This window comes from Trichosurus vulpecula, chromosome 8, assembly GCF_011100635.1.
Source record: "Trichosurus vulpecula isolate mTriVul1 chromosome 8, mTriVul1.pri, whole genome shotgun sequence".
Taxonomy (NCBI): Eukaryota; Metazoa; Chordata; class Mammalia; order Diprotodontia; family Phalangeridae; genus Trichosurus; species Trichosurus vulpecula.
The window spans coordinates 99,335,669-99,349,842 of record NC_050580.1 but is presented as its reverse complement, the minus strand read 5'-3'; the positions used below and the strand labels follow the sequence as shown (position 1 = coordinate 99,349,842).

At 36.4% G+C, this 14,174-nt stretch overlaps 1 protein-coding gene across 1 annotated transcript in view; it reads left to right on the top strand.

Moving 5' to 3' along the window:
• FAM160B1 (family with sequence similarity 160 member B1) overlaps positions 1–14,174 on the top strand; it is a 54,214-nt gene that overhangs the window by 27,891 nt on the left and 12,149 nt on the right. Inside the window, exons 9-13 of the mRNA XM_036735058.1 lie at positions 67–143; positions 247–439; positions 649–818; positions 10,031–10,174; positions 11,137–11,227. Of these exons, the coding sequence (XP_036590953.1) occupies positions 67–143; positions 247–439; positions 649–818; positions 10,031–10,174; positions 11,137–11,227 (675 nt within the window). The remainder of the gene's footprint in view (positions 1–66; positions 144–246; positions 440–648; positions 819–10,030; positions 10,175–11,136; positions 11,228–14,174) is intronic.

Below are 14,174 nucleotides of genomic sequence, written 5' to 3'. Positions count from 1 at the left end.
ATTATTTAAAGTACAAGGTGTTTTTTTTTCCAATTTATAAAATGTTACTCTTATGCTGTATTTTAGTCTGCTGCTGTTGCTCTGGCGAGAGCTGTTCGGGAAAGGTTTTTCATTGGTGTCATGGAACCACAGTTAATGCAAACGTGAGTAGCCTCTTTCCATTGAAAATAAATAATAATAAAATCAATGTTTTTATGTCAAGCTAGTCTTTTCTGCCAACACTTAGTATCTCTTTACTTTGTCCAGTTCAGAGATGGGTATTCTGACATCTACCGCTTTGCTCCATCGCATTGTTCGGCAAGTAACCTCTGATGTTTTACTTCAAGAAATGGTTTCTTTTATTCTTGGAGAGCAGAGGGAACCAGAAACACTAGCAGAAATTAACAGACATCCACTTCGGCATAGATTAATTGAGCACTGTGATCATATATCTGATGAGGTGAGAAAAGAACAATTTTGAATTTAACATTAGAGTGTTTAAGATACTAATATGTACTTTTTATATAAAATATAGGTATATATATATACTACATGCATTTTTCCATGTATTTAGTTACTAAAATTTGGAAACAAAAACTATATGCACAAAGGCAAGAATAATAATTTTACAAGATATTTTAAAATTCATTCTTATACTTTTGGTTACAGATTAGCATTATGACTTTAAGGATGTTTGAACATCTATTACAAAAACCCAATGAGCACATTCTTTATAACTTGGTTCTGAGAAATCTTGAAGAAAGAAACTACACAGAATATAAACCTTTATGCCCAGAAGATAAAGATGTGGTGGAGAATGGATTAATAGCAGGAGCAGTGTAAGTTTTTAATGTGTCAACTGAGCATCTTTAGTAGACAGTTTCTTAAACATGGAATCTTAGAATTGAAAGAATCTGAGTAATAACCTGGTCCAACTTCATACCTAATGCATGAATGAATGCTTTCTATAGTGTCCCTACAGGATAAATAAATATTATTAAATTCAACCTCTGCGTGAACAGCTCCAATGACAGGAAATCACAATTTGACAAGGGAACCAGTTATATTTTAGGGTCAGTTGTAATTCTTGAAAAACCTTTCTTTAAGCTGAAATCTTCCTTTTCACTGCTCCTCCCCACCTCTCATTGCACAAAAAAGTAATAATTGGTTGTAATTCTTCCCTATTCACAAAAAAATAATAAATGATATTTTCTTCATATAATGAAGCCCTTAAAAATATGAAGACAGCCACATATTATCTATAAGTACTCTGTAAACTAAACAATCCTGTTCTTCTCTGATTCTCTTACAGCATGGTTTCATGTGCCCCATAATCTATTTCACTTTTTGCTTTCTCTTTCCTCATGTCTCATTTTTCTTTAGGAGATGAAAAACCCAAATCCCAAACATTCTAGTAGTTTAGTTGAATAAAGCTTAGCTGCCATGACAGCATAGTATAGTACTACTAGACTTACTACTAGATTACCAGACTTAAAATCAGGAAGACATTGGTTCACAGTCCACTTCTGCCACTTAACTAGCTGTGTAATCATGAGAAAGCCACTTCATCCTTCTGAGCCCCAGACAACTCTCTAGGACTCTTGTTATAGATGGCTTGGAGGAAGTACCCACAACAATAATGCCCACATTGATGAAATCACAGATTTTAGACATACTGAGATGGATGTTTTAATCCTACCATACTCTTAATCACAAAAAAATTTGTTCTGTCTGCTTTAAGCTTAAGACAAAATTGATTTGGATTAACAAAAGCTAACTTGTCAATAGTTAGTTAAGGAATATTAGAAGAATATTCCCTATTTTTTTGTCAGCTAAATGAGGACATACTATCTAAATAGTAGAAATAGAATTTCAGAGATATTGTACAACTTTTAGTTGATAGAGTTGGAGATATCTAGTCTAACTCATGTTGGTCTAGAAGATAGCTGATGGTTTATCATCTAGCCTTCACTTGTTCTCTATCACTGAAAGTCTTCATGTTTCTGAAGCAGGCCATTCTACTTCTGAACGTCTTTAATCATTAAGGAATTTTGCTTATGTTGAATTGAAATCTGATCCTCTGCTTTGTTGTTTTTCAGTCATTTTTCAGTTATGTCTGACTCTTCATGACCCCATTTGAGGTTTTCTTGGCAAAGACACTGGAGAGATTTGCTATTTCCTTCTCCAGCTCATTTTACAGATGAGGAAACTGAGGCAAACAGGGTGAAGTGACTTGCCCAGGGTCACACAACTAATAAATATCTGAGGCCAGATTTGAACTCAGGAAGATGAGTATTCCAGACTCCAGGTCAAGTGCTGTATGCACAGTGCTACCTAACTGACCTTAACGCCTCTGCTACTTCTATTAAGTCCTTTGGGTCCAGATAAAACAAATTTAACCTTAGTTCCACAGGATAACTCTTCATGTACACAAAGGCAGCTGTCAGTAAGTCTTCTTTTCAAGCTAAATACTTCTTCAATTTCTTGAACTATGTTTATGGCATGGTTTCCAATCCCCTCTTCCCTACTTCATCTTAGTACTATGCTTTATTTTTTTAATTTAATTTTTTAAATTATGAACTTAAATACAAAAAAAAGGGACATTCCCATCCACACAAAAGAAATTTTGGCTTTTAAAAGTGCATAAATTCTACATGTTGCTTTCAAAATTGTCCTGCTTGTCTGTGCTTCTATCTGAGTTTCCTTTTATTCTTTTTTGTGCATTTAAAAGTATTATTTTGGTCTCTGTTTTTGAAGGGAGGGGTTTCACTATTGCTTACCCTCCTCCTGACCTCTTTTTCCTTCTACCATTAGCTTAAGTAGAGAAAATAAAAGTAACATTGTTACAAATAAAGCAAAAGTTAGGCAAACAAATCCATGTGGTGGCCATATCCAAACATGTTTGTCTGGACCTTGTGGCAGTCTACCCTTTTTCAGGAATTGGTAACATATCTCAAAAGACATAGCTGGCCATTGCTTTGATCACAGTTATGAAGACCTTTCAGAGTTACTTTCCTTTACAGTGTTGTCCTTTGTATAAATTGTTCTCTTGGTTCTGCTAACTTCACTCTAATACAATTATGTATTCCAGTTTGTTCAGCCATTTCTTAATTGGCTAAGAGGCAATCTAAGGTACTCCCTTCTGCCCTCTTTCAAGATCAAGAAGGTTGTTTTCCTTGTGATTCTTTTCTCCTTGGCATTATTTTCTTTGAACCCTGCCACCTTCCTAATCCTGTTTGTTTCCTTATTAATGTCGAAGCATTTTTACACTATGCTGTTTTTATGTTGTTCAACTTTCCTTTGTCCACTTCAGATAAGAATAAAATTCATCTGATGCCCACTCCCCACCTCCCCTTATTCCATATTTGCACATTCCTTCCACATACCTAAATTATGAAAAATACCAGGTTCCACTCCCTTCTTCTACCCTGGGCAAGTCACTTAACCCATGCTCGCCTCAGTTCCCTCAATTATAAAATGGGGATAATGACAGCATGCCTCCCAGGATTGTTGTGTGGTGATAATTGTAGAGTGCTTAGCACAGTGCGTGGCACATGGTTACTGCTGTGTAAATGTTACCTGCTATCATTACATTATTATTATTATTACTATTACTGCTACTGTGATTATGATTATTTCTTTCTACATTCATGTTTTCTTCCTTTTACTCTTCCTTCTGTTTCCTTTCTTAAAGACCCTCAGAATAGAACCAGTATACTTCCAGAGCCTCTGATTTTCTTAACTATTTCATTTCCTTTTAAATACATTAAGGTTCTGAAGGGAAGAAGGGGGAGAATAAGCATTTGTGTAATGAGTCCTATGTGCCAGGTCCTGTGCTAATAAGCAATTTATTAATATTATCTCATTTGATCCTCATGGAGACCCTGCTTGCCTAAAGTCACACAGCTAGCGAGTGTCTGAGTCTGAATTTGAACTTAAATCTTCCTGACTCCAAGCCCAATGTTCTGTTCACTATACTACCTAGCTGCCTCATCACTTATTCTTCTCCATTGGAATGTTAGCACTGTATCTTCATATAGCTCCCTCCAGTTACTATTACATTTGTCAGTTTCAACTCTTGGAGTTCTATTTCAAAGTTCCCACTTAGCTCTGGTTTTTTCATCAAGAATGTCTGAAAGTCCTGTATTCCATTGAAGGTCATTTTTTCCCCTATAGAATTATATTCAGCTTTGTAGGGTAAATTATTCTTGGTTGCAAACCTATATTTTTGCCTTTTGAATATCATATTCCAAGATCTGTTTTTTTTAGTAGAAGTTTCCAGGTCTTATGTGATCCTGGTCATAGTCCTTTGATATTTCAGCAGCTTCATTCTAAATGTTTGCAGTATTTTTTCTCTGACATGGGAGCTCTGGATTTTGACTGTGACATTCCTGAGAATTTTCCTTTTGAGGCTCCTTTCAAGAGGAGATTGGTGAATTCTATTCATCTTTATTTTGCTTCTTAATTCTAAAAGTTCTGGGCTGTTTTTTTAATGATTTTAAAGAATATATCAGCCAGGGATTTTTTTTAAGTCATGGTTTTCAGAAAGTCCAATAATTCTCAAATGATTTCTCTTTCCAAATTGGATGTTTTTAATATCAGGTATCTTAAATTTTCTATTTTTGTAGTCTTGCTTTTGTTCTGATTTTTCTAGCTGTCTCACAGAGTTATTGATTTCTCTTTGGTCTTTTCTAGTTTTCAGGGATTCCGTTTCTTGGGTGAGATTTTGCTACTTATTCTTGTTTTATTTCTTTCCTTGAGAAGTTGTATTTCATTTTTGATCCTTCATTTCTTTTTTTAGATTTTTGAATAGTCTTTGCAGAAATTTATTTTCCTCTCTTTACAGTTGTTATGGAGTTAGATTCAAATAGTTTTTAAATGCTAGATGGTGTTTTCTCTGATTTACTCAGTTTTCCAACTTAAATTCATCAACTAGGGCTTTGTCCCAGGCTCAAGCACCCCGTTGTAGTTTTGGATGGTCAGCCCTGCTTGTTCTCAACCTGGGATCCCTAGGCTCTTGCCCTGATTTCCACCTTCTTATGCTTAGCTCCATGATCATCACCACTCATCTTTGAGGTTCAAAGCACTGGATCTTCAGAACCCTTTCTAGTATCTCAGGGCAAGGTATTAGGGGCCACATAGCTCCTGAGTCTGGTCTGTCCCAGTCTGAGCACTGTGGTGGCTCACTGCTAATTACTCCGTGTTGCTCTTCCATGGGGCTTCTAGGATTTCCCTTTCCTCTCTCCTTTACCTTCTCCATGGCTTTTTTTTCAAACCACTTTGGGGTTTTCTTAGGGGAGCCTTCTACTCTTATTCCACAGAGCTTTGCTGGCTACATGTATCTCTAGTTGTGCAGGGATACTGTACTGGCATGAGCTTTACTCAAGACTGGCTAACTTTGTGCAGGTCAAAGGTAGATGAAATGATTCAGTCTGGTGTGAACTTTAGGGTTTTACTGGAATGCTAGGTGTATGAGAGCTGATCAGTTTGCTTCCCATTCAGGTAGCCTTTTTAAAAAATACCCCTGTTTGCCAGACTTTTGACAGACTTGAGCTTGTCATTGTCTTTCTTAAAATGTGGTTTCCCAAAATTATAATCATCAAGCTTGACCTTGAAGTAGAAATGGAAAAAAAAAACTTCCCTCCTTTTTTTGCAGAGGTGAGTGTAGAATATTACATATATCTTAAGACTTTGTTAAGGTTGTCTAGTTTGCTAAATTGTTCCTGCCTTTTATTTATTCTTTGTTACAAGTGATGGCTTCCTGGGTAGTGAAAGGTAGGGGAGAGATATTTTTTAAAAGAAGGTGATATAAAACAAATGATAACACTGATTTGTCTCCCTGGATAGTGAAGGGGCAGGAGGGGGGTGGGAAATACATTTTTTTAAAAGGTAGAGTAAAAACAAAACATAGGAATATTTTTTCCCTTAATGTGGTACTAAAATATGAACAAAATACTCCAGATGTCATCCATGAGGATGCAGGGATACAGTGGGACTATAATGCCCTTTGTACTCCACATTTTATTTCTTTAAGCAGCTTAAGATCAAAGTAGCTGCTTTTTTTTTGACTTCTATGACACAAGTTTGAATGATACTGTTTACAATCCACTAAAATCTTCGTGTATTTTTCACTTGAATTATTTTATGTACATTCCTCTCCCATCATGTACTTAGGTCATTGATTATTTTAACCCAAGCATAGTCCTTTACATCTATTCCTATTAAACCATATCTTATTAGATTTGTCTCTTAATCCTACCTCATCAAGATATTTTCGGTTCCCAATTTTCTTGTTTAGTAACTTTAGATCTCTATCTTCATGGGAAGCAGCTTGGTACATTAGAAAGAGCAATAAATTTATGGTCATAGGACTTCATGTTGAATCCTGGCTCTGCCATTTACTACAGGTCTCTGGTCCTCAGTTTCCTTACCTGTAAAATCAGAGTATTAGATTAGATGCCCTCTAAAATTTCTTTTAGATCTATATAATCCATATGTGTGGCATCTCTGACATGGACCTCCATGTTGTAATCCCTTTCAAGGAATGTGGGCCACTCACTCTCTCCCTGCCCTGGCTAGATCACCTTCACTTCCCCCTTACACTGGCAGGTCTGAATTCCCAGAGAAGGGCCACCACCAGGTGACTATGCTTAAACTTCTTTTGGTTGTGAGGGGTAACCCTGTTATGGGAGGATACACTCCCCCTACTTAGCACAACCGCTATAAGTTTGCTTCTACTAAAACAAACCCAGTCACCCAAAATCATGATAATATTAGATCTTATACATAACCATTTACTTAACAATATGATAAAAGCAACAATAATTATAGCATTATAAGGACCCATTATAAGCAAATATAGGAATAGACAATCTGTTCCATAAACCTGGTTCACAGTCTTCCATGAACACACAGAAAGTTGACCTGAATGAGCAAAACTATGTGCTTGGGGTCATTCACAGTTCTGAATTGCATGCCTTGATATCATTGATCCATTTAGGAACATCTCTATCATGGGAAACCATTTTTCTACTCGATAATTTCCTGTTTCTAACTGGTTTCCTTTTGGCTTAATTTAATTCTTTTACTCTCAACTGATGAAGCGTTCACAAGCTCTTTTAACTCACAGTCACACTTAAAAGGCTGTTGAAGAAGTATTAGTCTATTTTATTGACTGCTAATTCCCTGCATCTTAATGGTTATCCTGCTGGCTCTCTGGGCAGTGCATAGTCTATCAGTTGTTAGCCAGCCCATCAAACAGTAAATCAGCTTCAAAACCTTTATTTCCCCTGCCTGCTTTTCCCTTTCAAACCAGAGAAGGCATAAGAGAGCAATAGATACATCTGAGAGGCTTCACAACTGTTACACTAAAGAGCAATAGTGGTCTCCTAATGGAATCAGCCTTTTTGCAGCTGAGTAGGAATAAGCAGCTAACCCACCCTGATGTTGCTGGCTTCTTCACACAGCTCACAGCCTACCTCACCATATTCTGCTTTCTCCTCCTCCCTCTCTTGTCCATTCTTCACCACCTCATCCTATGTGGTCACTCCCTTCTGTGACTCAGATCTCTGGTTTGGAACTTGCTTTTCTCTTTCTGGGTAAAAAGTTGCAAACTCCCATTTACTGTTAATTACTAAATCACCCCTCCTTATCTAAGTTCCTACAATCTCCTAACAGCCATTTGATTTGTCATTTTGGTTGTTTTTAAGCCTAAAACAGTTACATATCTATGAGCTCTAGAACCATAATACTCTTCAGCCCTAGCCATTCCTCAGGCCACAAATTTAACTAACAGTCTCTGACTCTGAACATTCCTTCCACATCCATTACACAAGTTTTTAATAGATAAAAGTTTCTTTCCTTTCAAGCCACCAAACTCTTCGCCTATGAAAGAAGAGTCACTGTATATCCTTTACAAGGTGTTTTAGGCTTTATCATTATATAAAAGTTTGTTTTCTTCCCTTTTTTGGCAAACTTATCACATCCCACCTGAAAACTGTATTTATTTAAATGTGGATTTTAGGGTTGTTTTTTTTTAAATAAACAAAAGTTCTTTTTCTTCCCCGTCCAGCTGCCAAACTGTTCTGATCCTACGTTTAAATCCTTGATGCTGTGCCATCTATAAATTTGATAAGCATGATGTTTATGCCTTCAGCAAGTAAATGATAGAAATAGTGATGAAAACAGATCTAATTCAGAGGCAGATGCCCAGATCACTTCAGTAGAAATTTTAATCCAGACCGTCCTTCTTCTTTGGTTTTAGTAATTAAACTAGTTCTGAATCTCTCTAACTTTACAATCATCCAGAACACATTCATTATATTTTCTACAAACATTAGAGACTTTGTCAAATACCTTGTAAGCATTCAGACATACTGTATTTATGATCATCCCCTGGTCTGCCATTCTAGTAACCCTGTCCAAAAAAAATGATATTGGTTTGGATAATTTGCTCTTGGTGAACTTATGCTGACTTACTAATCAACACATCCCTTTCTAAGTGCTTAGAAATCATGCTTTTAACAATCTATTTTAGAATTTTGCCAGGAATTAAAGTCAGTCAGGTTCATCAACCTGTAGTTTAAGAAGTCTATATTTCCATTTTTTGGAAGTTGGGACATTTGCCATTCTTACCTGTAGCACCACTGCCATTCTCCATAGTTTTTTTTTTTTTCCAAAATACATAACAGGCATTCAGTATTTGCATTCACAAGAATTTTTTTATTGCCCCAGGACATAGATTGCCTAGACCTGGTGACTTGAATTCATTGAGCTTTGTTTTATCTTACCATATGCTTACTTAGCTTGAGTCTCACTTGTTTCTCCAGCTGAAGATGTTTCTTTATAAGAGAAGTCAGTAGCAGAGTAAGAGTTGAGTCATTCTGCCTTCTTTCCATCATCCCATTATCTGTTGTTATTCTTTTCACTACTGGTAGCAGTACTGTCCGTCTGATTTTTTCATTCTTGCCTCAAACACAGTTTGTAAAAAACACAAAAAAAAACCCCACGTGCATATTTTTGATATTAGCATTCATTTCCAACCTCATCTCACTCTGACTTTTAGTATTCTTGACACCGTTATGAACTGTGCCACTTTATTCTATTGTCTGCACTTGATTTCATCTTCTTTCTGTACATGTCTTTCTAAAATCATTATTGGCCAGTGCATCAACATCAGCCTTTTTTCTTCCCTACTTGAAACATTTGTGTTTATCAAGGAAATTTTGTCCTTCAGATCAACTTAGCTTTTTTTAAGCCAGCTTCTGCCCTAGAGTTTTAGTCCTGTAACTACATTTAGCATCAGAGATTAGCAGATGTCCAAATACCTGATTTCACTGTCATTCCCATGTGGCAGATTTGTGATCTGTTTCTGAAACTCTTTGTCCATTTCTTTCTGGCAGGTGCATGCTTACCACGGTATTACTTTGTATTTTTGTTAGTCCTAACCCAAATGTTCTCTTTTATGCTTCCCCAATCTGGTTTGTGGTTCTCCTCACATGAGTAAATCTTCTTGGTATACAGTGCTACTCCATTGCCCTTTTTGTGTTTTCCTTTTGGATAAAATGTACTTCTCTTTTGCTTTATCATAACCAAATTTTATTCTTGAGTTAAAACTCTGTAATTCAGTTATTACCTACCCTTTGCTCTAATTTGAGGCCTTGAGTATTGTTGGCTTCCTTTTTTGGATGTGATCTATGAATTAATTGCTGGGCCTTTAGCTTTATTTTCCTTTCTCTTCTCATATCACTTATTCCTGTGGTATTTGACTTAGTGAATGTATGGATAGGTTTGGTTTTTTTCCTCCTCCCTCTCCATTTTCCTGTCTAAAATCAATTTGTGTATCTATAAGTCATTAAAAAATATATTCTACTACTGCTTGTTAGATGCACTTCATTTGGCTAAGAGTCTATAGTTCTCATATATGAAGTCTCTTTTTAAGAGCTCCAAATCTTTGTTCTCCAGTATCATCTTCTTTGCGTTCTTAAGGTTCATGTCCCATTTTAGAAATGTTGTAACAAAATGTTTTCCTTATTTCTAAAATTTAACTTAGGGATTTGGAAGAAGATCCATTATTTACTGATCTTTCACCAGAAAACACTTTGTCAAATCAAGAGTGGCTTAGTTCTTCACCACCTACTACTCCAGAACACCCCAAAAATGATGGGAAAACTGAAGTCCATAAAATTGTAAATAGGTAAGTTTCTGTTTAAATAGATTTACATGTCTGTACTTTGATTTTTATGTATAATACATATGACTGTTATTTACATAGCTATTCATTTAAATTTTTCCAAAAACTTATTGTGAAGCCAGTGGAAACCTTCACTTTCACAGCTTTTACTTATTTAATACCATATAAGGAAACTGACAACCATTTGCCATTCTTGAAGATTAAAGCTGAGGGTAGTAGTCAAGCCCAAGAGAAAACATATTTGACTAGAGTCTAAATATGCAAATATATATATTTGTGTGTGTGTTTTTTAAACAGAATCAAAATATTGGTTATTCTTATAGATTCTTAGAATTAAATAGTATAGTAATTGGGAAACATTAAACAATACTGTATTGTCTTTTGATTCAAATAAATTTTCTTGGCCAAACACATGTTTCTATCCATTTTTCTTATTTCTGTTTAAATTTTACTGAATGAGGCCAACAAAATATAGACATTTACCTGCCTCTGCTTCCCGATGACCAAAAACCCTTTCTCTTCTCTCTTTGCTTAAGCACTAATTTGAGATCGCATACTAGGATAGGGTTGATGTCTTTATAGATTTACTTAATACTTAAGATCAACAATTTCTTAAATTTACTTGGGAACTGAAAATCTGTTTCCACTGATGAACAAATATTATGCCTGCTTGTTCATGAGCATTAAGGTAAAACAAAAAACAAACCCAAGTTGCTCAATAAAAATGCCTTTAAGTGTGACTTTTGAAGTTACAGAAAAATATTTTGCTGGTTATATATTCGCTGTAAAGTTAGGCAAGTAATACATTATCATCATCAATAATTTTTCAAAGAAGTCTCCTCTTGAAGTGACTTACTTCTGCTCAAGGCATCACTAGGCAAAGGCAATTGCCTTTAAAGATACTGTTAAATATAGACACAGTAGTACTTGGGATGTCTTACTTTTTTTTATTTGTTTGTTTTAAGTTTTCTCTGTCTAGTACCTGATGAAGCAAAATCATCCTACCAGGTGGAGGGCACAGGTTATGACACCTACCTCAGAGATGCTCATAGGCAGGTAAGTAAAGCAACTAATTTTTTCATTAAATTTTTATAATGAATTCATTAAGGAGGTACAGATTCTGAAACGAGAACAGTATAAAATATATTTTCTAATTCTTTGTGTATATAGGTGTGACTTACCTATGCCCCTTTCTACGTTCCTAGTACTAGATTATTTCCCTCCCTTTCTTCCTTCCCCTAGTCATTCCTAAGCACTCCTTCCCCTAGCCCCCACCAGACAAGGTTTCTTCAACTCAGTGCTGTTAGAGGGAGAAAAGATCGGGAGAGAGAAACAGGGAGAAAGAATGAAAAAATATATCTTGCTGCCAGTGCTCAGCTACCACTTCTTCCTCTTCCCTACCCTCCTTAATTCTCCCTTCCCTCATTAGAGGAAGCCTCTATAGACTCTGACAATAAGGGAGAACTGAGGAAGAAAAGCCTGCCCACCTGTTCCTTACTCTTCCCTCTCTACCTCTTGAAAAAAGAAAGAACTTTCCACATCTTCGTTCCTCCACCAGCCAATCTGAAAAAAGACTGGGAAGGGAAAACCTCTTTCTTTCTCATTGAAGCCAGCCAGGCACTGTGCTAAGTGCTAGAGATGCAAAGAAACATAAAAAACAGTCTCATCCTTAAGGAGTTTACAGTCTTATAGGGGGAAAAACATGCAAATAACAATATACAGATAAGATATATAAAGGATAAACTGGAAATAATAAAGATAAGACACTGGCATTAAGGGAATTCAAAAAAGGATTCTAGTAGAAGGTGAGATTTTAGCTAGAACCTGAAGGAAGCCAGGAGGCAAAGATAAGGGAGGGAGAGAATTCTAGGTGTGAGGAGTAGCAATGAAAATGCAGAATTGGGATATGGAATGGACATTCCAACAAGGAAGCCAGTGTTACCGGATTGCAGAATACATGGAGGGAGTAAGTTGTAAAAAAAGAGTAGGACAGGAAAGGTAAGAGGGGGCTAGGTTGTGAAGGGTAATGAATACCAAACAGAGGATTTTATATTTGATCCTGGAGGTGATAGGAGTCCACTGTGGTTAATTGAATAGGAGGATGACCTGATCAGACTTGCAGTTTGAGAACATCGGTTTCACAGCTGAGTGGAAGATGGGCTAAAGTAGGGAAGAGACTTATGGCAGGATGACTACCCAGCAGGCTTTTGCAGTACTCTAGATGTAAGGTGTTGAGAGCCTGCATCACAGGGTAGTGGCAGTGTTAGAAGAGTATAGGAAACATATACAAGAGATATTACAAAGGTAAAATTGACAGGACTTGGCAATAGATTGTATATTGGGGGCAAGAAAGAGCAAGGGGTTGAGAATGACATCCAGGTTGTGAGCCTGACTATCAGGATGGTAGTACCCTTGACAGTGATAGGGAAGTTAGGAAGAAGGAAGAGCTTGAGGGGTGGGGGAAGAAAATTAGTTCAGTTTTGGATATGTTATATTAAAGATGAATACAAGGCAACCTGTTTGAGATGTCCACTAAATAGCTGGAGATGTGAAATTGGAGATCAGGAGAGGTTAAAGCTGAATAAGTAGATTGAGTATCATTATCATAGAGTTGCCAGTTGAATGCATTGGAGCTGATATGATCACTAAAGGAAATAGTATAGAGGGGGGAAAAAAAGCCTGGGTGAGAGCCCTGGTAAACACCTATTTTAGTGGTTATGACCTGGAGGAAGATCAGCAAAGGAGACATAAGAGTGGTCAGATAGGAGGAGAACTAGCACAGAACAGTATCATGGAAACTAGATAGAAGAGAGTATCAAGGAAAAAGAGGGTGGCCTACATTGTCAAAGAGTGAAGAAAGGTCAAGCAGGAGGAGGATTGAGAACAGGCTCCCAAATAAAATAAACCACTTCTTCATTCCCCCAGCAGCCATTCTGTTTTCTAACATCTCTTACCTGACTCTCCCACTCCCTAGTCCCTGTGCCTAGTCCTCATTCACTGCTTTTCTCCAAACCAAGCTCCAGGCCCCGAGAGCCGATACCAAAAACTCAAAGTCATAGATTCAGACCTGGAAAGGGGCCATCTGATGTTTCTCTCATTTTGCAAATAAGAGAGGGCCCAGAGAGTCCGAGTGATTTGCACAGTCGCGTCGGTGATAAGTGACAGAACCAGGATCCAAAACTGGGTCTTCTTGTTCCTAATCCACTGCTCTTTCCCCTGTGCTATATGACTCAGCACAGCAGGGTGAGAGGGCTTTCTTGTATCTGAAGTTGTAACTTCAAATGTGTTTTCTCATAAAATCATTCCAGCTGCTAAACAAACAGTGGAAGGAAAGGTGTTCCTGGGATCCCTAATTTGAAATTCAAATGTATTTTCTCATGGAATCCTTCTTTTAAACAACTAAATACTTAAATTGTAATCTTTCGGCCTCCCAAATTGTGAATTACCTAAATGTACTTGTAGATGATTTATGGTTTAAAACAATATATTTAAACCAATTCTTTCAAATTTGTTTTAAAACTATATTACTTTATAATGGAATAAAAGGTCTAAAATTTATAAGCTCCAATGGAACAATATAATATAGATGTTAAAGAGGACTCTGGATAATTGGTAAATATCAGAGTAATTTTCAAAACTACTTTTGGATCAGAATTTCAAAGAGCTTAGTGTAAAAATGCTTAATTTGAGTTATATAAATAAACTGTTAAAGCCTAAGGACCAAAATCATTTGAAATTGATAGTTAACTTGAGTTCCATTGTTTCTGATTCTCTCTTGTCCAGTCTGTTTCATTGATTCATATTACTAAACACGTTATTATTAATGTTTCAATATGTAACCTGTATTATACAAGACATAATATTCCTATTTTAACCAATATTAAATTGTTTTGATGACTGCTGCTTTGTCATATAGTCTGAAGCCCAGAAGTGTAGTTCCTTTGTCATCCCTACCTCTTTTTATTATTTCCCTTTATATTATAGGTCTTTTATTTTTTTAAAT